The 24,405-nt window shown below is 31.3% G+C and overlaps 2 protein-coding genes, 1 non-coding gene and 1 pseudogene across 4 annotated transcripts in view; 3 read left to right on the top strand and 1 right to left on the bottom strand.

The window, feature by feature from the left end:
- Positions 1 to 12,188: 12,188 nt before the first annotated feature.
- LOC136986796 (uncharacterized) lies at positions 12,189 to 14,601 on the top strand (annotated as a pseudogene).
- A 2,087-nt stretch (positions 14,602 to 16,688) lies between these two features.
- TRNAV-CAC (transfer RNA valine (anticodon CAC)) lies at positions 16,689 to 16,761 on the top strand. The gene has a single exon. It is a non-coding gene; the product is annotated as a tRNA-Val (tRNA).
- Positions 16,762 to 17,207: 446 nt separating this feature from the next.
- Positions 17,208 to 19,144, top strand: LOC136986785 (uncharacterized). The gene is made up of 5 exons (XM_067284399.1): positions 17,208 to 17,313; positions 17,547 to 17,611; positions 17,913 to 18,068; positions 18,143 to 18,272; positions 18,340 to 19,144. The coding sequence occupies exons 1-5, from the start codon at positions 17,274 to 17,276 to the stop codon at positions 18,540 to 18,542; spliced, it is 594 nt and encodes a 197-aa protein (XP_067140500.1). The 5' UTR covers positions 17,208 to 17,273; the 3' UTR covers positions 18,543 to 19,144.
- A 2,596-nt stretch (positions 19,145 to 21,740) lies between these two features.
- LOC136986770 (xylosyltransferase oxt-like) overlaps positions 21,741 to 24,405 on the bottom strand; it is a 39,777-nt gene continuing 37,112 nt past the window's right edge. For both annotated transcript variants that reach the window (XM_067284372.1, XM_067284373.1), the window contains one exon: positions 21,741 to 23,026. In XM_067284372.1, the coding sequence (XP_067140473.1) occupies positions 22,523 to 23,026 (504 nt within the window). In that variant the 3' untranslated portion in view covers positions 21,741 to 22,522. The remainder of the gene's footprint in view (positions 23,027 to 24,405) is intronic.

Genomic DNA, 24,405 nt, shown 5'->3' with positions numbered 1-24,405 from the left:
CCTTAAAAACTTATAGGAGGGGCATGAACTTAGTTATATTTAAATTGAATTATTTCTAGTTAGGATAGGTAATATTGATATTATGTTCGTTTGTTATTATTATTGTTGTTTTTCTAGTTTCTCACTATATGTTTATTTATTTATTTATTTTTTATTTTTTTCGTTAATTAGTTCCATTTTTTAAAAAACGTTTAGTTTGAATTTTGTATTCTATGTATGGAACGTAAGCGTTCCAATTTTTGTATTTCGACCTGATGATGGCCTATAGATGAGGCCGAAAACGTTCGTTTAATTAAAAATTTCTCAGCAAGCATTAAGGTGTTGATTTAAGTTTTTTATTTTATAATAATTAATAATATAAAAAGTTTTTAAAATAAAATCTCGTAACAGATGGCGCTGCACGCAGTTTTAAAGTTTGGCCGGGAAAGTTACGAAACTAATTTGAAAAAAGTTTAATTAACAACAGTTACAAGAAATTCACTAAAAAAAAAAAACTAACAATTAATTTGTTAATATTAAACTAATCGATATGAAACGCGACGCGACTCGATTAAAAAGCAAAAATACAGACTTTCGTTTATTTAAATGTATATTTAATTGCGATACTAACAATTCGGAATCGGATGCGCTGCGAAGGACGCGATACTCTCTATTATAAACTGAAGGTCGCGACTCGATGCGGTATAATACTATTAAAATCCAGAAAATGTAACTGTATGACGCGAAACAATGAGTTATAATACTAAACACAGAGTAGAAACCCTTATGATTTTTATTTTACGCTGCGATACTAACGATTCGGAATCGGATGCGCTGCGAAGGACGCGATACTCTCTATTATAAACTGAAGGCCGCGACTCGGTGCGGTATAATACTATTAAAATCTAGAAAATGTAACTATATGACGCGAAACAATGAGTTATAATACTAAACACAGAGTAGAAACCCTTATGATTTTTATTTTACGCTGCGATACTAACGATTCGGAATCGGATGCGCTGCGAAGGACGCGATACTCTCTATTATAAACTGAAGGCCGCGACTCGGTGCGGTATAATACTATTAAAATCTAGAAAATGTAACTATATGACGCGAAACAATGAGTTATAATACTAAACACAGAGTAGAAACCCTTATGATTTTTATTTTACGCTGCGATACTAACGATTCGGAATCGGATGCGCTGCGAAGGACGCGATACTCTCTATTATAAACTGAAGGCCGCGACTCGGTGCGGTATAATACTATTAAAATCTAGAAAATGTAACTATATGACGCGAAACAATGAGTTATAATACTAAACACAGAGTAGAAACCCTTATGATTTTTATTTTACGCTGCGATACTAACAATTCGGAATCGGATGCGCTGCGAAGGACGCGATACTCTCTATTATAAACTGAAGGCCGCGACTCGGTGCGGTATAATACTATTAAAATCTAGAAAATGTAACTATATGACGCGAAACAATGAGTTATAATACTAAACACAGAGTAGAAACCCTTATGATTTTTATTTTACGCTGCGATACTAACGATTCGGAATCGGATGCGCTGCGAAGGACGCGATACTCTCTATTATAAACTGAAGGCCGCGACTCGGTGCGGTATAATACTATTAAAATCTAGAAAATGTAACTATATGACGCGAAACAATGAGTTATAATACTAAACACAGAGTAGAAACCCTTATGATTTTTATTTTACGCTGCGATACTAACGATTCGGAATCGGATGCGCTGCGAAGGACGCGATACTCTCTATTATAAACTGAAGGCCGCGACTCGGTGCGGTATAATACTATTAAAATCTAGAAAATGTAACTATATGACGCGAAACAATGAGTTATAATACTAAACACAGAGTAGAAACCCTTATGATTTTTATTTTACGCTGCGATACTAACGATTCGGAATCGGATGCGCTGCGAAGGACGCGATACTCTCTATTATAAACTGAAGGCCGCGACTCGGTGCGGTATAATACTATTAAAATCTAGAAAATGTAACTATATGACGCGAAACAATGAGTTATAATACTAAACACAGAGTAGAAACCCTTATGATTTTTATTTTACGCTGCGATACTAACGATTCGGAATCGGATGCGCTGCGAAGGACGCGATACTCTCTATTATAAACTGAAGGCCGCGACTCGGTGCGGTATAATACTATTAAAATCTAGAAAATGTAACTATATGACGCGAAACAATGAGTTATAATACTAAACACAGAGTAGAAACCCTTATGATTTTTATTTTACGCTGCGATACTAACGATTCGGAATCGGATGCGCTGCGAAGGACGCGATACTCTCTATTATAAACTGAAGGCCGCGACTCGGTGCGGTATAATACTATTAAAATCTAGAAAATGTAACTATATGACGCGAAACAATGAGTTATAATACTAAACACAGAGTAGAAACCCTTATGATTTTTATTTTACGCTGCGATACTAACGATTCGGAATCGGATGCGCTGCGAAGGACGCGATACTCTCTATTATAAACTGAAGGCCGCGACTCGGTGCGGTATAATACTATTAAAATCTAGAAAATGTAACTATATGACGCGAAACAATGAGTTATAATACTAAACACAGAGTAGAAACCCTTATGATTTTTATTTTACGCTGCGATACTAACGATTCGGAATCGGATGCGCTGCGAAGGACGCGATACTCTCTATTATAAACTGAAGGCCGCGACTCGGTGCGGTATAATACTATTAAAATCTAGAAAATGTAACTATATGACGCGAAACAATGAGTTATAATACTAAACACAGAGTAGAAACCCTTATGATTTTTATTTTACGCTGCGATACTAACGATTCGGAATCGGATGCGCTGCGAAGGACGCGATACTCTCTATTATAAACTGAAGGCCGCGACTCGGTGCGGTATAATACTATTAAAATCTAGAAAATGTAACTATATGACGCGAAACAATGAGTTATAATACTAAACACAGAGTAGAAACCCTTATGATTTTTATTTTACGCTGCGATACTAACGATTCGGAATCGGATGCGCTGCGAAGGACGCGATACTCTCTATTATAAACTGAAGGCCGCGACTCGGTGCGGTATAATACTATTAAAATCTAGAAAATGTAACTATATGACGCGAAACAATGAGTTATAATACTAAACACAGAGTAGAAACCCTTATGATTTTTATTTTACGCTGCGATACTAACGATTCGGAATCGGATGCGCTGCGAAGGACGCGATACTCTCTATTATAAACTGAAGGCCGCGACTCGGTGCGGTATAATACTATTAAAATCTAGAAAATGTAACTATATGACGCGAAACAATGAGTTATAATACTAAACACAGAGTAGAAACCCTTATGATTTTTATTTTACGCTGCGATACTAACGATTCGGAATCGGATGCGCTGCGAAGGACGCGATACTCTCTATTATAAACTGAAGGCCGCGACTCGGTGCGGTATAATACTATTAAAATCTAGAAAATGTAACTATATGACGCGAAACAATGAGTTATAATACTAAACACAGAGTAGAAACCCTTATGATTTTTATTTTACGCTGCGATACTAACGATTCGGAATCGGATGCGCTGCGAAGGACGCGATACTCTCTATTATAAACTGAAGGCCGCGACTCGGTGCGGTATAATACTATTAAAATCTAGAAAATGTAACTATATGACGCGAAACAATGAGTTATAATACTAAACACAGAGTAGAAACCCTTATGATTTTTATTTTACGCTGCGATACTAACGATTCGGAATCGGATGCGCTGCGAAGGACGCGATACTCTCTATTATAAACTGAAGGCCGCGACTCGGTGCGGTATAATACTATTAAAATCTAGAAAATGTAACTATATGACGCGAAACAATGAGTTATAATACTAAACACAGAGTAGAAACCCTTATGATTTTTATTTTACGCTGCGATACTAACGATTCGGAATCGGATGCGCTGCGAAGGACGCGATACTCTCTATTATAAACTGAAGGCCGCGACTCGGTGCGGTATAATACTATTAAAATCTAGAAAATGTAACTATATGACGCGAAACAATGAGTTATAATACTAAACACAGAGTAGAAACCCTTATGATTTTTATTTTACGCTGCGATACTAACGATTCGGAATCGGATGCGCTGCGAAGGACGCGATACTCTCTATTATAAACTGAAGGCCGCGACTCGGTGCGGTATAATACTATTAAAATCTAGAAAATGTAACTATATGACGCGAAACAATGAGTTATAATACTAAACACAGAGTAGAAACCCTTATGATTTTTATTTTACGCTGCGATACTAACGATTCGGAATCGGATGCGCTGCGAAGGACGCGATACTCTCTATTATAAACTGAAGGCCGCGACTCGGTGCGGTATAATACTATTAAAATCTAGAAAATGTAACTATATGACGCGAAACAATGAGTTATAATACTAAACACAGAGTAGAAACCCTTATGATTTTTATTTTACGCTGCGATACTAACGATTCGGAATCGGATGCGCTGCGAAGGACGCGATACTCTCTATTATAAACTGAAGGCCGCGACTCGGTGCGGTATAATACTATTAAAATCTAGAAAATGTAACTATATGACGCGAAACAATGAGTTATAATACTAAACACAGAGTAGAAACCCTTATGATTTTTATTTTACGCTGCGATACTAACGATTCGGAATCGGATGCGCTGCGAAGGACGCGATACTCTCTATTATAAACTGAAGGCCGCGACTCGGTGCGGTATAATACTATTAAAATCTAGAAAATGTAACTATATGACGCGAAACAATGAGTTATAATACTAAACACAGAGTAGAAACCCTTATGATTTTTATTTTACGCTGCGATACTAACGATTCGGAATCGGATGCGCTGCGAAGGACGCGATACTCTCTATTATAAACTGAAGGCCGCGACTCGGTGCGGTATAATACTATTAAAATCTAGAAAATGTAACTATATGACGCGAAACAATGAGTTATAATACTAAACACAGAGTAGAAACCCTTATGATTTTTATTTTACGCTGCGATACTAACGATTCGGAATCGGATGCGCTGCGAAGGACGCGATACTCTCTATTATAAACTGAAGGCCGCGACTCGGTGCGGTATAATACTATTAAAATCTAGAAAATGTAACTATATGACGCGAAACAATGAGTTATAATACTAAACACAGAGTAGAAACCCTTATGATTTTTATTTTACGCTGCGATACTAACGATTCGGAATCGGATGCGCTGCGAAGGACGCGATACTCTCTATTATAAACTGAAGGCCGCGACTCGGTGCGGTATAATACTATTAAAATCTAGAAAATGTAACTATATGACGCGAAACAATGAGTTATAATACTAAACACAGAGTAGAAACCCTTATGATTTTTATTTTACGCTGCGATACTAACGATTCGGAATCGGATGCGCTGCGAAGGACGCGATACTCTCTATTATAAACTGAAGGCCGCGACTCGGTGCGGTATAATACTATTAAAATCTAGAAAATGTAACTATATGACGCGAAACAATGAGTTATAATACTAAACACAGAGTAGAAACCCTTATGATTTTTATTTTACGCTGCGATACTAACGATTCGGAATCGGATGCGCTGCGAAGGACGCGATACTCTCTATTATAAACTGAAGGCCGCGACTCGGTGCGGTATAATACTATTAAAATCTAGAAAATGTAACTATATGACGCGAAACAATGAGTTATAATACTAAACACAGAGTAGAAACCCTTATGATTTTTATTTTACGCTGCGATACTAACGATTCGGAATCGGATGCGCTGCGAAGGACGCGATACTCTCTATTATAAACTGAAGGCCGCGACTCGGTGCGGTATAATACTATTAAAATCTAGAAAATGTAACTATATGACGCGAAACAATGAGTTATAATACTAAACACAGAGTAGAAACCCTTATGATTTTTATTTTACGCTGCGATACTAACGATTCGGAATCGGATGCGCTGCGAAGGACGCGATACTCTCTATTATAAACTGAAGGCCGCGACTCGGTGCGGTATAATACTATTAAAATCTAGAAAATGTAACTATATGACGCGAAACAATGAGTTATAATACTAAACACAGAGTAGAAACCCTTATGATTTTTATTTTACGCTGCGATACTAACGATTCGGAATCGGATGCGCTGCGAAGGACGCGATACTCTCTATTATAAACTGAAGGCCGCGACTCGGTGCGGTATAATACTATTAAAATCTAGAAAATGTAACTATATGACGCGAAACAATGAGTTATAATACTGAACACAGAGTAGAAACCCTTATGATTTTTATTTTACGCTGCGATACTAACGATTCGGAATCGGATGCGCTGCGAAGCGACGCGATACTCTCTATTGTAAATTTAATGGCCGCTACTCGCCGCGAAACATCCAACTATCCATTAAAAACTGGAAAAGACAACGACCCGTTGCGACACAATACTAAAACACAGAGTAAAAACTCTTAAGATTACTATTTTACGCTGAAAAACTAACAATTCGGAATTTGACGCGCCGCGAAGCAACGCGACTGTACGACAAAGTTGTTAAATAATAATTAGTAATAATTAGCATAAATTTTTGTAATTTTTATTGTAATTTTCTTTAAAATTTATAAATAATTTCCTGTAAAATTGAATTCAAATAAAAATAATAATAAATAAAAAGTTAAAACAAACCTTACAGTAGAAAACTGTTTTAATTTTTAAAAAATGTCAAATTAATTAATCATCGTCAGCATTCATCTCACATTTAACAAAACCTTAACAATCTTGCAGGATTAGACTTATACTATGAGCTACATAAGAAGTGTTGGTGTCGTTTCGAAAAAGTAACGTTAAATTTTGTAAAACACGTCGACACTTTTTTAAACTTAAAACTTTCAATGAATTATTAAACGTTTCACATATTTTCAAAAAATCTTTTATTAACTTTAAAGACTTATGAAAAAAATTTTAATCAAAATCGTTTCTGAAGTTATTCACTTCAAAAACAAACGCCCACTAACGGTTTTCGTTTTGATAATTCTACATTGCATTAATTTAATATTTCTATTTGAATATGTAAAATTAAACGTTTTTAATTTGATTTATTTATTTTTAATTTAAAAAATATTATTTATATTTATCTTCTGTTCGTCGCGAAAGGAAAATTTATAGTAGCGCCATCTATGTATAATCGTCAGCAAAAGAAATTAATTTCAAACAATCTCAACAGATGGCGACTCTAATATTATATATATTTTCATTTAAGAAAAACTTTAAAAAATATTATTTTCATTAAAAAAAATTCAAATAATAAACTATTTTACAATATTTTAAATATATAACACACATATAAAGAAATTATAATAAAATTTAACTAAACAATAAACTTTAATTTAAATATAAAAAAAACCACAAACTTTTAAAACAGTTACGAACTTAATTAATATTTTTCATTATAAATTAATTACTTAATTAAACAAAATAGAATTAATTTTATAAAAAAACAACATTTAAAATTAAAAACAAAAAAAAAAAAATAATAATATATTTTTATAAAGTTATAAAATGGCCCCAGCAGAGGGCGTAACTAGGAAAATGTCACAAGGTGATTCGGTAACCAAGGTAACGGGATCGGCACCAAAACGGGAAAGGGGAGAGAAGGATAAATGACAGAGAGACGAATTGGGAGAGAGAAAGGGAGAGAGAAGCTGCGAGAAAGACTACTTGAATCATGTGCAAACATCAATAACGTAACAGGTAAGCGTTAATTTTCTCTATAATTAACGCGTAGGCGCGTATAATAAAGTAAAAAACACGCGCATAAGTTGACGTTACGCTGGATAAATATATTTATATTAATGTTTATCATTCTTCATTTATTTATTTATTTATTTAAATATTTTTCAAACGCATCATCTCGCCGATACGTTTTTCCAACCGAAAAATCCCCTTTCTTCGTTAATTTCCTTCGATTTTCCCCCGAAAAAAACTGTTTCCAGCCAGCGAAAACACCCCAGAAAACACCGAAATGCCCCCCGAAAAATATACCTAGGAGCCATAAAAGTTAATTTAAATTTCTGAGAAGTTTTCGGGGCTTAGATGCGTATTTTTTAATTATTTTTTACGCTCTAATCCGATCGATTTTATGGAAATTATTATTAGCAAACATATAGATAAATATACGAAGAAGAGGATGCCATTTTCTTGATGAGAATTGAATAAATTCGTTGTTTATATGGGGAAAAAAATTAGGTTAAATCAGTGTATAAACGTTGTATCTGCCGGTAGATTGAATGAAAACAGATAATGCGGTAACATGGCTAACGTGTTTCCATTACAGAAAGTGTTTGTTTCAATAGAGTTACGTGGCTTTCTAGATGAAAAAAATATGATAAAATCGCCAAAATTTCGTCGATTTAGGCATAAAAACGCCAAATTTATACATCTAAGGGCCGATATATCCGCTTTTTTATTAATTAAACACGCTGGTTGATGCGGATAGGAACACCGAAAGTCTCCCTTCTTCGATAGATAAATAGGTCGAAATCTTGAATACTAACCGGCCCATAGGCCACTGATTGCACTTAATCGATCTATAAGCTCCCTTCCTTTATATTATAACAGAGGAAAGGTGTTTTAAACACGAAAGACGATTAGAAAAACGGGATTTTCCTCCTTTTATCTACTATAATGCGCACTAGAAAGTCAATATAAAAGCGCTATAACCTTTAAGAAATAAGGTAAATGTAGAACATTTTTCTCTCAGTCTGGCACGTATATTTGATAATAAATAGCGTGACTTGACGTAGTATCGTGACGTGATGCGATAGAAGTGAAAATTAAGCAGACAGAAAGAGGAAAAGAGAGAGAAGAAGAAGGAGGAAGGGGAGATGTTAACTTAGTTAGCGTTTAATGAAGAATTTTCTAGATAGAAAAGTTTTTTAATATCGTAAAAAAGCACTTAACTTTACATATTTAATGCTTAAGTATTTAAAAAACACATATATATTATCTATCAATTCGTTTTATCTAATGCAAAAGTTTCACTTTGAAAGCATCTCTAGATAAGAAGAAGAAAGATGATTGCATTTAAAATTTATACATACGTCACTTGTACTGCACACAACATGATTTTAACTATCAAAATTAGTATTATTAGGGAGTAGAATATACGTATTTGTTTAACTAACGATACATCTATATGTAAATTCTGCTCTACAAGTGTTTGCTCCTGTTAGTCTAGTGTTAGGCACGAAGGATATACGAGCATCGATTATCGATTGTTAACAGGTGTTGCAGCTTTATGTTCGGCTTTTAACGTGCTTAAAAATATTAATAATAAACGATAATTTTGTTAAAAAATCAAGTAAAAAAACGTACTTAGTAGATGACACGAAGAGTATTTCCTGTAAAGCAAAATGTTTCTATGGCTCTCTTGTGTAACATCACACGCGAGAGACGTTAGAAAATCTTGATACAGAGTAATGATAAATAGTTAAAGGGGCTTATAGAATATATATATACATACATAACTTAATGCCTTTATTAATAATTAAAGAAAATAGATAATAAAATATTAATTTTTTACAATATTCTGATGTATTTTTGTTGAATGTTAAGTTAAGATTTCTGGTAGTTTTTAACTATTTTTCCGAAGGGAATTGTGTTGTTAATGCGTAAAAAAAGCATGTTTTTATCAAATTATTCGAATATTTTACTCATAAATGACGTGTTTTTCTAATATATCTACGTTGATAAGTTCATCAAAAGATGTGTATATAGTAAAATGTAGAGGTAGAATGGTGTGATGTAAGGATTTAAATACTGTAATTTTATATAGTGAGGCTATAAAAAAGGATCATGTAAGCGAAAATATTACTATTAGATGCTATATAATGTTGGTAGATATAAGAAGCATTACTCACATTTTACGATTTATTATTGACGTTATTATAAATATTTTAAAAATAATTATATTTACCCTATAAAATATAATTCGTTTTTTATTGTTTAAATTTCAAATATATATAAAAAATTTAATCATGTATACACGCTTCGTATAAGTGTTTACTCATGTAAGACGTTAAACATACAAACTTTTACTGTATTATTATTTTTTTAAATTATTTTCTGATCGATCCGAGTATGTTATTAAACATTTAAAATATAAGTTTGAAACGAATTTTAACTTAAAATTATCTATTTAAAAATTACCAGAAGATGATGATGATGATAAGTAATTTCTACCTTTGCTAAATGATGATTTTTAAAAAAAATAATTACAATTAAAGCATTTAATTACGAAGATTAAATCATTATAAAGTCATTTTATAACTGCTTAATGTCAGGTAATAATGCAGGAAGTCGGGAAGACTGTTTAACAAACTCTGAAAGCACACCAGAAATAGTATGGAGAAGTTAATAGAGGATTAATTTCCCACTGAGCATCTCAGTAGAATTCCTGCTGAGACTATTTCTGCTTTCTACAATCGACTATTAACTTAGAAAAATAAAATAAAATTTTTCCAAGTTTTAATATATATATTTGAATTATTCTTATAAATTCTTTTAAAGAAATTATTGATTTTTAATTCCCTTTCTATAAATAATATTAGCTTTAATAGTTCTATCAGGATGTTTATGGATACGAGATGATTCCTAAATAACGTCATTAACGGTAGCAGATGGTTGAAATTACGTTTAAGAGACTTTCAATTTGTCATTTGTCAATTAAATTTCGATTGAGAAATAAAATAAGAATAAAATTAAATAATTTAAAACGATAACATCTACATTAGTAAAACTTAATTAACATCAATCCATTAATTTTTTTATCTTGACAGAGGATGTAAACTAAAACAGAAACTTATGTTTTGCTCATTTATCACTAATTATCGTTAAAGATAATAAAATGCGTAAGTAGAATAAGCAAGAACGACGAAAGTTTTAGTATTTACTAAAATATAAATTAAGTAAGAGAAGGAGGGGGAAAAAATGTATCGATTGGCTTGTAATTTCTGTATAATTTTTCTAACTCCTGGAAGGAGTTTAGTTTAAAAAAATAAATATAAATATATGTATATATAATAAAAATTATTTATGGAATATCATTTACAGTAAATTATCCGAATAGTTTCGAATTTCAGAGTGCATCCTGCAATTTTCATAAATGTGCCGCGACTAAAACGTCGTCTTATTATTCCCAAGTGGTTGTGTTCGTCTTCACTGCTCGGCTCGCTGACTATGAGGAAAAGTGACATTTACAGGGGAACTCGCGATTTTTATCGATAATTCTTCCCCTCCCTCGTACAGAAATTAAAATAAATTTTCAATATACTTTAATTTAAAAAAATGCGTATGATAAATACGTTATAATTTTCGTAAGAAGTTTTGATAATTAATAATAATAAAAGTATTTTTAAAAATGCTTATGTAGCAAATATATCTCTCCCCCCCTGTTTTTTTATTCGTTTCTCTTATCTCGAGAGAGAGGATATCAACTTATCTGATCGTTTCTATTGTTATTGTCTCCTTTTTTAACTCAAATATTATCAAAACTCGGTCACGTCTTGAGTTGTTTATCGATTCTCCTTTACGAATTTTTGGCAAGTTACAGTTAAAATAGGGTTTGAATTTTGGAATAGTTTCAAGGTCAATTTTGATGTCGGCCAGATTTTTTAATGATTAAATTCGTTCCGGTTCCCTTTTAATATATTAAATTGATTACCTGTAGGATTATCGTGTTAACACCTAAGCGAGGAAAGAGTAATTAATCATTTAAAATCAAATTTTAAGGCTCAAAGTTCTTATCTGTTTATCTAAGTTATCGTCACGTCCCGATGGGAAAATGTAGAATTCGTTATAAATTAACGATACTTTGTTTCCATTATAAATTAAAATATAAACAAAACGCTTATCTAAATCTATTTTTAAACGGATTTATTGGATTTAAACATATCAGCAACTACTTAAATCTGGTATAAATATTGGCTTCTCTATACATAAACAACTTTCTGTATTTTTTTTATTTTTTAAGATATAAATCTACGTCCAAAAAAAAAAACTTTTAATAGAATGAATTATTTATGGAATTAAGATTAAAATTCAATTTATTTTTTCCATGTTTTATTCAGATATATTATTTTATTTTTATTAAATCTTTTCAGATTCGATATGATCTCTGCAATGCCAGCAGTTGCAGTGAGGAGGGAGAGGAAGAAGAGTAAATCTCAAAGGGCAGGAACCAAGGGGGAAGGCAAGGTAGCCTCAGCACAATTAGCAGCACGGGAGCTCAAGCATCGTACGGATCACGAACTCGTGAGTTTTTTAGACGTGATAAAAAGAATTTACGTATTTTAGTGTACGGAGGGACTGTTCTGATGGGTTCTGGACTTATTTTAGTATTTATTGGAGTAGGAACAAACGCTTCCGCATTTCAATCAGTCGGTTTGTTATTCATTGGGCTTGGAAGTTTACTGTGCCTCGTCAAGATATTTTGTTTTAATTCTCCAAGAGAGGGACGTGACGATAGGAAACGTCAGCAGGAAGGATCATCTACGGTCTCACCTTCATACCTTTCACCTGTGCTAATAGAAAACACGGATCCACCGGTTGTTATGGTTCAAACTCTACCTTTATCCGATGTGGAGGAAGGGGATAGAGAATCGATTGTGGCAAATAATTCTCCAACGGTTAAAAACACAGTGCCTGAGATGCAAGTACTCATAACTGATAACTTAAAAGAACGTTACTGAACTTAACTCCAGAGATTTTTATGACAAATATATATCTATATATACATTGAAGAGAAAAAAATCATAAATAATAATTTAAATTTATAAGAAAAACAAAATACATCAAGTTGAATCGATAAATGTACAAAATAATCGGATTTTTGTGATTGACAAGGAGCCTTCTTTAATATATCTTTCTATAATTATGTATCGAATATTTAATAATCTCATTTGAGATGTTATTAATTTATTATTAACATGAGCATTTGTAAAATCATAATTCAGCATCAAAAAATACAAATATATATATATATATATAATACATGTGTATGTGTGTATATAAATATATATATATATTAGAAAGTGCTTCAGTGCCTTCACCTCATAAATCTTTGCAGAGGGATTTTGTTCCCAGCAAAGGGAACTTTTTGTACTTTTATCTCTCTCTCTCTCCCTCTCTCTCGCCTTTTCTTTATTTTCTCCAATTTTTTTATTTAGTGCTGAAGCAGTATAAACATTATCTCGACATATGCGAACAAATTTCGTGACAGGACAGACAAAATACATTACATTACGCACATTAACGACACACGACGAGTTTCATGTTTAAAAAAAAAACTAATAGTCAAGAGAAAAAACTTCGTCTGAAAGGAAAAAGATCTAGCTTAAAACAAAGAAAAAGTAGATGATAATATATAAAATAACATTCTATCGTGCAAAGAAGTACTTAAGAAACTCTCTAAAGCAATTTAAATAGGGAGAAAAAAGAAAATGGAGAAGCTTCGAATCGTCTCTTAAAACACTATTATTATTATTATTAATTTTTTCTTTGAAAATATATTCGAAATGCAGATTATACTATGCAGATTTACACTTATTATACAGTATTAAGCATTTTAAAATGTTTAATTTAAAGCATTATAAAGCCAAATAATTAAACAAGAAGATATCTTCCTCGTATGTGTTAAAGGTGCTAAATGGGAAAGGTTTCTTAAATGCAGTATACAGAAAAAAAAAAATTTCGCTTTTGTTTCGCTCTATTTTAGAGCATAAGTTCTATATCAGGACTATGCAGACAAATTTTTATTGAAATAAATCGTTTTTGTACGATTAAAATATATATAAAAGATACTTATATGTATATACAAAACGTATTATAACTTAGCTGAAGTACGTTTACAGAATTATTGATTGGCTTCTATAAACTATATATGCATCTATGTTTGACTGTATTCTGTGTTTTACGTATACTTTTTAAGATCGGATCGCTGTTTATAAGCCCAATTATCAGGTGTAGAAGGTCTAAAATAAATAAATAAATAAATAAAAAGGAAAATTTGTGAATTTTTCCACACGTTTCTTCGTTATCTGGTCTAGAAACGACAAGGATCTTTCGCTTCCAACAGCCATTAATTTCATAATATTTATGATGCTGTACAGTTGGATAATTTACTCTAGTATTTTTCAACCATTAAATCTTATACTTGGCTTTTATTTATTCTTTAGAATAGTAAATTTTTAGATATAATTAAATGCGCTTCTTGGCCAGCACTCGGAAAGGATGATAAATAAATAAAAGATAAGTAAATAAGTAACGAGTAAACTTTACATTTTTTTGTCACTTCACCAAGTGTCCTCATCACGAATGTACACAAAACCATGCAAACAAATAAAAAACAAAATATTTTTTGCCTTCTATAGACCCACTTGGAATTGGTCTTCGCACTGCCCTTCGTTTGAAAGGATTTATCAATAGCTGTTCTTTTCTCTTTGTATCAAACTTATGATAAATTTTCTGTAAAAAAAAAGTATTAAAATTCTTGTCATGTCCTTTATCAATAAAGTTTATTATCAAAATTTAGTCTTTATCATCATTTCTTCACCGAAAATACATTATTTTCCTTTCTTACAAGACATAGAAAACGGTTTTAAGAAGAATTATCGACCTTTAATCATCTTTAGCACAACTTATCATCATTCTCTTTATCAAAAGTACATCATTTTTCTTCATTACAAGACGTAGAAAGTACTTTTAAGAAGAGAAGTGGAAGCATCATCGACCTTTATCATCTTTAAAATAACTTATTATTAAAATTTAGTCTTTATCATCATCATCATCTCTTCATTAAAAAAACAGTACTTTTCTTCATTCATGTATGAAAGTATTATAAAAATGGTTTGAGGGAAAGTGAAAGCATCATCATCATCATCCTTTCATTCGATTATTTTTTAAATTACATAACAAACTGATTATCATCATCAAAATTTAATCTTTATCATCTTTATTTATTAAACAAACAGCACTTTCGTAAATGAAAAATCATAAAGTGGGTTAAGAAGGGAAGTGAAGGTATCATCGTTTTATTCCATTATTTTTCAAGTAACACAAATTATTGTCACGAATTTATCATCAAACTTTTAATTCATCATCAAACTTTCAGTTCATCATCAAAATTTTAGATCATCATCAAAATTTAATCTTTAGCATCATTAATTATTGAGTGTTTCTTTAATCTTTAATTAATTAAAGAAATGATGATAAAGACTAAATTCTGGTAGTAAATTGATGATGATGATGATAAGTTCTTATAATAGTTGAGTTTTTAATTAAAGGAAAACTTTAAAACGAATCCAAAGCATCATCTTTTCACTCGACTGTTATAAGAACTTATCATCATCATCAGTTTATTATCAGAATTTAGTCTTTATCATCATCAATTTATCATCATATTTTAGTTTATCATCAAACCTAATCTTTATCTTCATTTCTTAATTTAAAAAAACTGTAATTTTCTTTAATATAAAATATAAATAGTAGTTTAAGGAAAGCGAAAGCATCCTCGTCCTCATCTTCCTCATCATCATCATCATCCTTTCACTCGATTACTTTAAAAGGTAAAATAATTTACCTAAATATTAACAAATTTTTAGAGAAATATTCTATAAAATATAAAATGTGGCGTAGAAAAATATAAATTCTCGCGTAAATAAAGAATAAAATCAATATGGCGGCGTTAAAAATACGAAAAAAATTGGCCAATTAACTTAAAACAAATTTAAAAATAACAGGAAAAAAAGAATTATATTAATTTTAAAATTATCTAATTTTATACTTTTCTTGACTTAAAAAGCATTTTCCACATTTAAACATTCAATTATGAATTTATTTTTGTGTTTTTAATTTCGAATTTAAATATATTTTCGTTAAAATCGGAAACAATTTCATTTAAAAATAGAAAATTAAGGGGAGAGAAAAGCTATTTAATATAATTAAATTACATTAAAACAAAATATAGAATCTATAATTTATAAAGATGAAAAGTCTCTCTCTGCCGCTCCCTCTTTTCCTTCCCTCTATGTAGCGGCGATACTCATTAAATATAAAAATAAATAATAAAATAATAATAAGCGAGAATTAAATTCCGTTCTGTGTAAACATGAAAATATTTAGTTGATGATGTTACGTTACGTGAGTAAAATCTTTTAGTTTAAATTGTAAATGCGTTATTCCTTCATCGAGCAATCATTATTACACAGTAATATTTTAGTAGGAATCGTTAGTAGGACGGGGGAAAAAATATCATTTTCCAAATCGATGTCTCCATCTGGTGGCGAAAATTCGTAAACTTTGTACAGACGATAGTGATGTGACAGTTTTCATATTATTACGTGTTTTTAAAATGTCATTTATCTGCTTTTTATTTCTGAAAAAATTATTTTAAAAATATTCGACGTATTAAATTTGCATTATCAATATAATTTATTATTCTTACATTGTTTAGGTTATAATAAATTAGGCTCTCGCTATTTATTTTGAGTATGATTTCGTATACTATATTATTGCATTATATGCTTAATAATAATAATGTACAATTAATAATTAAATTTAACACTACTATTCTTTATATACTATGTTAAAAGAGAATTTACCAAGTGGTTTCCGTGGTGTAGTGGTTATCACGTGCGCCTCACACGCGCAAGGTCCCCGGTTCGATCCCGGGCGGAAACAACGGCTTAATTTTTTTCAATATTTTCTTTTTATTTTAAATTGTGTATTTCATACTTTCAACTTTAAACAATTAAATTATATTTTAATCCTTGTAATTATAAAAATGTTTTTTAAATAAATTTTTTTATTTTTTACAATTATTAAAGTCAACGGACAAAACGGCTTTTGAGTAAGGCTGCCATCTGTCGAGTACATTTTTAATTAAAAATTGTATATTTAAGAAAATTGTTGTGATTAAGTTTAATGTTTTATTTGATAATTTAAATTTTAAAAAAAATGGAATTTCCTTTTCTTTTCCGACTAAATTTATCCAAATCTGGCATTAACAGAATTTATAAACAAATGCAAAATATGCAAACATTCCATAAATTAGTTAAATTTCGAATTCATTAAGGCCGGAGGAACGTGAAAATAATTAAATTTCATTAATTATTACGACGTAACAATTCGAAAATTGTTCGAATAATAAACAATTACATTGTTGCCACCTTAGTTTATCGCGCTTAGCAATCATGTTACGGACTTTAATGGCGTTTATTTGCATTTTTCCAGGTTATTTTAAATACATTTATTCTGTAAAATGGCGAATTTAATTAATTTTTTATTTGCATTAATTAATCATCATCGCGATGCGCATTAATTGAAGGATCGCGATGATCGCGTTTGATCATCTCGAACACCAGTCCTCGTGCGTTTAAATAGGGCACAAATTGTTTATTTTCTTCGTGTTATAACTTAATGATAATTAAATTCATTAGATAAATATCTTACCTTTATATTTACAGAATGTCATCCTAAATGGGTATCGTATTACAAGGAAGATTTTCATTCCAATTTGACGGACGGTAAGGTTTACTTATTTATATACGTGTCGAGGGGATGCCCCGGGAGGGCCTTCTACGGAAAACTGGCCCTTATTTAAGTGTTACAACGTAAAGAAAATCCGGAAAACCACGTAGCCAGCCAGTTGGTCAGGCGTGAACCCACGACCGGAAATTGTTTCTATTTAGGTGCCACTAACGCGAAGAAAACCCGGAAAATTCCGTGTCCAGCCAGTTGGTCGCGGGTTCGATCCCGGCTCTGTTGGGCTGATTTACTTTATAAATTAAGTTGAAATATGACGAATCTCGCTCGCGATACTTTCAGACAAGGACGAACTTTTAAACGTAAGAAGTAAAAGATCGGTGGAATGGTTTCCGGAGTACCAGATGTACGAAGAATGGGCCAAGGAGTATTATCAAAGTCACGCGACTCCTATTGTGGTGGTACCCGACAAATCCGATTCCAAGAAGGATATTCTAGAAAAGGTTTGGCACACTACCGCTTTTAAACTTAAGAACGTCGATGTTGTAACAATAAATTTCCGGTGTTGGATTTCTAGTTTTTCGAGCTACAGAGAAATGCCACCACCATGGATCGATTCCGACAATCCAACTTTTTTAACTACACGTTAACCGGAATGGCCGTAATCGCTGGTGTATTTTTCGTTTGTTACCTCCTTCAAAAGATTGGTATTTTGTTTTTGTAATTTAATGATTAATCTCCGACAAGAAGTTAAATTTCGGGAAACGTTTTCAGTTAATTTGGTTACCAGGAAAGGATTCCGGCAGGACCGAAATTCCAGAATTTTTCTGGAAGAGGCCGAAAGGTTCTTGAACGTTTACCAATCTGGTTTACGCGTAGAGGACGGTAAAAGAAGATACGAGCCTAGCCACGAGGAGGAAGAGGCCTATCTTCACGCCAAGAGAATGGTAAACAAGCTGAAAATTGAACTGATATAGAAACGAAAACAGGCGAAGTTTATTTTTTGTAAATTTTTCTTTTATTGCAATACATTCGAAATGTTTTCTGTATTGTTTGCGAAAAGTTTCTATGTTACACAGCGTGGAAAGTAAAACGATGCCATTACAGAAAAGGCACTTTATTTATAGAAACGTGCACGCAGTTCTGTAAAATTAATTCTCTCTTCTTTCTTTTTTTTGGTTTTGTTTTAAATCATTATGTAAAAAATTCTTACATTTTGTGACCATATTTGATACATCACAATTTCTCGTACGTACAATATTTACATGGAAAATTCTATACGCATCGTTATCGGAAACAAACCACCTATTGTTATATATGTATACAAACGTCTTAAAAACTAATCCGAAACAATAATAAAATTCCATTTTTCTTAATTAAACACAATCTCTGGAAGGTTAATCTATAATACCTTAACATTGTACAAAGTATTTATTAAAGTTCTGGAGAGAAAAAAAGCGTTACAGAGTGGAGAGATAAGGGAGACTTAAAGCGATGTAAATCGGATGCATACGTTTTGAGCAAATTTTTCCGGGATTATTAACTCCCGCCAAATTTTCTCCACATCTAATTATATGTACTGTACACAGACAAATACATACTTAAGAAAGCAAATTTAATTAATTACAATTATCGTTATTAAATCGAGTCACGTGTAGGAAAAAATTGTTCGGATTATTCGGGAATATTTAACTTGGTGCGTGATACACAGAGCTTATTGCGTGTTGTAGTGGATTATGCACCAGAAATAGTATTTAGAACACTTAACCTAACGAGAAGTGATGGGCCGAATTTACAGATTACAAAATTCTATTAAAAAAATTGAAATTAAGCTCTGGTAATCAGAGCTTACACCACGTCGATTCGTATAATCGAAGCGTTGCTTTAACGAAATCCTAAAATGAGATTTAATTGGGAAATACACGAAGAGAAACAGAGATTTGTTCCAAATATTTTGGCCTTATTGTCAATTTATTTATTTATTTTTTATTGTGTTATAGCATCATTCTGCCATAATTCTAGCGAATGGCAATTAAATACAAATCTGTTCGTTCAAATTTAACGATGTAATTAAAGTAGGAAAGTTAATTTCACATTCCGCTTGCTAAAAAAACATTTCGAAAATTAAATTTTTCTTAACGAAATTAGACTGAGTAAATATGGTATTTAACAAACAAAATTATACTTCCTAACTGTATAATTGCTTTGGATATCGTTCTAATAAATTAAAAAAATATACTTTTAAACTATTAACAATAAATAATTACAAAGCGTATTGTTAACGAAATGACTTTCATTGTTGATAAAGAAAATTCGGCAATGCCGAGATGAAAAATGTCTAAGAAAAATTATGAGAAAACTTCCTTTAGGCACTGCAAATTTCTTTAAGCAGCAGATAAACGAATTCGACTTAGAGAAATTTGTGATACCCGAAGTTAGTGTTTTTCCAACACTAATTAATAAGACCACCTTATTCTCCCAGCACAAATATTTAATTAAATGACAAATGTTTTCTTGCCAATTCACTGCCCAACTTTGGACCCGGGTTCCTTATTCGTCACGTGTCACGAGACTATTATGTGCGTAGGACATAGTTCTACGTAGAAAATACAGAGAGAGTAACTGTACACAGTAAGGAACCTGTGCCTGCCGGAAAAATAAGGCCGTCTTATTAATTTTACAGTTTAATTCAGGATTTTTCACTATCTTTCTTAGAATTTATCACTATAACAAGAGAAGAATCTGTTTGAAAGGGAGATGAAAATTACTAACACAGATCTAATTGAAAATACTTGTAAGAAGGAAGATATGATATAAGAAAGCAATATTTGAATAATAATAAATGGACATGCTCACCAATACAATGAAAAAATATTGTTAAGCAGATGAATAGATGTCGGACTAGATTCTTTTCTTAAACTTTTATCCTTCCACGTGTATAATTTTAAGATACTGCTCCGTACAGAAACGAGAAAATAAAAATTCTGATCCGGCCATCTAACCACATTTCCATTCTTAAAACATTTGAATATTCTTTCTGAGAATATAAACATATTATTATTGAATAAATAATTATTAAATACAAATAAAACATAATTAAGGATTGAGTAAGAAATAAAATTAAATGCACTTTAACTTTTAAATATGCAAAACTGCCCTTACAAATGATAGAATATCAAAAGATTTCTTAATATTTTATTAATTAGAACAATATCTAATGAACTTATAACTTTGTTGCTTCGATTCAGTTTTCGTAACCATCCAAATTACATTAAACTCTATGACAATAAAGATAAAAGATCTTTGAAAACATGACATAAAAATGAAGAATTTGCTAGTAATTTTCAATTACTAAAACAGTCAGAGCAATTAACTAAAGATTGGCACAAATACAGATTAAGTGGAATGTGAAAAATGATTTTAAAATATTCAATTCCTTTAATTATTATTTTAATAATTAGCAGATAAGGTTTAAAAACGTAAAAATGAAGAATTTCAAATATACGGTGCCTCAAATTTACATTCTTATTTTGTTTTGTGACAGATTTATAAGTCAATTTAACAAAAATTAAACTTTTGAAACAAGCTAAACATGACCCAATTAATTAAATCTTTAGATAGATCAGCAGCTTACATTATTGCAAATGGAAATAATAAATGAAAATGAAAAAACACCTAGAAATAAATCATTTCAAGTGTGGAAAAGATTGTAAGCTAAGTGAATGTAAAGCATTGTCTATAAAATTGTTCTTTATAGAAGAAATTTACTCCAATTCGCACAAAATTCAAAAGCATTGAGCTAATTTATATTCAGTTTTATATATTATGCAATATTAAAAAACTGTTTCTATTTATAAATATATTTTATTCTAATATTTAAAAGCAATTCTTGGATTCAACAGTTTGAAATTTTAACATTTCCCCCCTCTTCGTATAAATCATTGTTTATAAATTTAATTATTAAGTTAAATACATTTTCCTTAATGTTTTCCTTCTAATAATCTAATTTAAAAACTAACTTTAAACGTAAGACAAAAATACAACAATTTTTTTTACATACATTATGGCGTTATTTACATTTTTACATTTGTGTCGTCATATCCAATTATTCGTATCTTATTTGAAAAATATGAAAACGCTGATCGCAAATTTATTATTCCCTGATATATTTGTAATTTTTTTTTTTCTTTTAATAGCTTGTTTATTCTTGGCTAATCTATGGCACATTCCTCTATCCAAATAATAAAAAACAAACTTTCATAATAAACATGGCACATTTTAAAAAGCATTTATGAGCTGTTTTCTAAATTATAATTAAATTCTGTACTTTTTTAAAATAGTATTTTTACTAGAATAAAACAAAATTATTTTGAAAACTGAAAATCTTAAATTTTTTTCAACTTGGAAAAGTTAAATGTGAAAATATTGTTTGAAACATAAGAATCAAATTATTTGCAGACATTCCCACTTACCTGCACGCTATATTTGGGGAATAGCAAACATTTAAAATTAAATCTTTCACTGAATAATAATAGCAAATCTCGTGGGTTATGTGCCATCAACAACAAGAAATATCAATTCTGAAAAACTATTAACAAAATTATAATTTGCATTAATAATAATAATAATAATAATAAATTTAGCACTATATTTGCAATAAAACCAACAAATTTTCAAAAGGAACCTATATTTATAATTATTTCAAATATTTGATTGTCTACTATAGTGATATGAATAGTATCAGACAAACAGAACTAAACTAAACTTCTTATCTGTGTCATTCCAAATTATGTATAAGAGAAAATTCCATTGTGTATTCACATTGAGATGATATACAAAAGTCAATATTTTTTTAATATGTATAATTATATGTAAATAATATATTTAAATGTGTATAGTTATATAAACAATTTGTGATTAAAAAACTGTACATGTGATAATTTTATTATTACTCTATTCAGCTAACTTTCTTCTCGCTTTTATTCTTCTGTTCGGATGGCCTTATATCTGACTTTGGATCCGGGGATCTTGAACTCCAAGTAGTCATGTGGCAGGGATCGAGGTCCAGCCGAAGACACACCGCGCCACCCGTCGGATGTTGTGGCTGTGCGAGAAAACATGTGTTCTGTACCGTCCAAAATTGTGCCACCAACGAATCAATCCATTCCTCCAAGTCTTTGCCGTATCGACGAGAGTTGGCAGATGCCTGTCTCAACACGGTACTTTTATTGGTGTAACCCAAAAGAATCTCTACGCTGGAAAAATCATGATCGACATATCGCTGTCCAGGCCCATTGTGAAGAAATTTTGCTTGTTCGCTGCCTACTTTGTGACCATTATAATATGATAAAGGTGTTACTAGAAATTGTGCTTCTGCCACTATTACCCAGTTATATAACAGCTGCAATGTCCAGATTCCAGGGCGAAGTGGTTGGCGAAAAATAGGTTTATGATAGAGAACCTGAATTAAGGTTAAAGTTTTAGAAAATCATATTTATTTAATCATTACAATAATTATATTAAGATCTAATTTTTTAAACAAAATGTTAAAATTGATAAATGAAATATGATCAATTTCAAGAATTAGTTAAGTTCAGGCTTGGTAAGTGCACCCTCAATTCTGGAATTTGAAAGATTCAGCCAGTTAGGCAGAGATTACCTAATTCCAAAAAACAATTGCTGGAATAACTTACCTAGTGCTATAGCAAAGGTCATGAATATCACAAGTATTATTTGAACCAGAATATTTGTTTTTTAAATAATGCAGGAGAGTTTAATTATCCACACTAATGCAGGTAAGTGTGCTCCACTGTAATAATTAGGAAGATCCAAATAAAAGCAAATGCCAGGATAAGTGGACCATAGCTGTGACAGTAACCTTTATTTTGTAAACAGACTTCAGTATGTTTCACTGCAAGTATGGTTGTAGCAAATTAAGTAATTATGGCACACTAAAAGGCAATGATAAAAATCAGCATTATTTATTATAATTTAACTCTCAAAAAACACAAGTGTTCCCCTAGATTTCTTTTTGACAAGGTACATAAACTTTTACTTGTATTTATCAAAGTTGACAGTAACTTGTTCAATGTAATGTGGGTGCATACACTTGAGTTTTGTTGAAAACTTCACAATAATGCTAGCATGGTATTTTCTTCTGCTCCACACAGACTCATCTCAAGATGTATGTATGTATGTAGAGGACTGTAGAGCTAAGGAGGATGCATTCACTTCACTGGCATAGATTCACTTACACTAATGATCACAGTTTCACGAGTAGATACAACTCTCTAACCCAGGGGTTGCCAAAGTGATCGATAGCGACCCCAAGGGTCGATTATCAAGCTAAAGATAAGGGGGAGCTAAGGATCAAGCTTATCTGTCTCACTGATTGTCAGTTACAAAAATTATTATTAACAAATATACGATAAATGAAAAAAAAAATGCAAAATTAAAGAAATGTATTAAAATAGTAAGTGTTTTGTTTTGCTTGTAACACAAACTTTTTGGTGGGAGTAAATGTGAGGTTTCAAACACTTGTAGGGGTCAACAGTCAAAAAGGTTTGGTGACCCTTGCTCTAGCCTGACATGACAAAGCATATGCATGCCCATATCATTCTACACTATTTATCTAAATATTGTATCAGAAATACTGGATTTTAAATACAAAAATTGCTGTACATGCACCATGTCAGAAGAAAAGATCAAATTTATCCAGACTTTTCAAACCACTGTTGCATTCAGCTTAAATACTATCAATACCTGTAGTCAGCTATAAAATCAATGTATTGTATCAGCTTAATTTTGACTGGTTGATATTACGAAAAGATGCAATTACCT

This window comes from Centruroides vittatus, unplaced genomic scaffold (assembly GCF_030686945.1).
Source record: "Centruroides vittatus isolate TY-2023 unplaced genomic scaffold, ASM3068694v2 scaffold_1172, whole genome shotgun sequence".
Taxonomy (NCBI): domain Eukaryota; kingdom Metazoa; phylum Arthropoda; class Arachnida; order Scorpiones; family Buthidae; genus Centruroides; species Centruroides vittatus.
This window is presented reverse-complemented; position numbering and strand designations above follow the sequence as displayed.

Coding starts and splice junctions, on each gene's coding strand:
- LOC136986785 (XM_067284399.1), top strand. CDS start 17,274: ATGTTACGGACTTTAATGGCGTTTATTTGCATTTTTCCAG. Junction 17,314..17,546: donor GTTTATTTGCATTTTTCCAG/GTTATTTTAAAT, acceptor TTATATTTACAG/AATGTCATCCTAAATGGGTA. Junction 17,612..17,912: donor CCAATTTGACGGACGGTAAG/GTTTACTTATTT, acceptor CTTTCAGACAAG/GACGAACTTTTAAACGTAAG.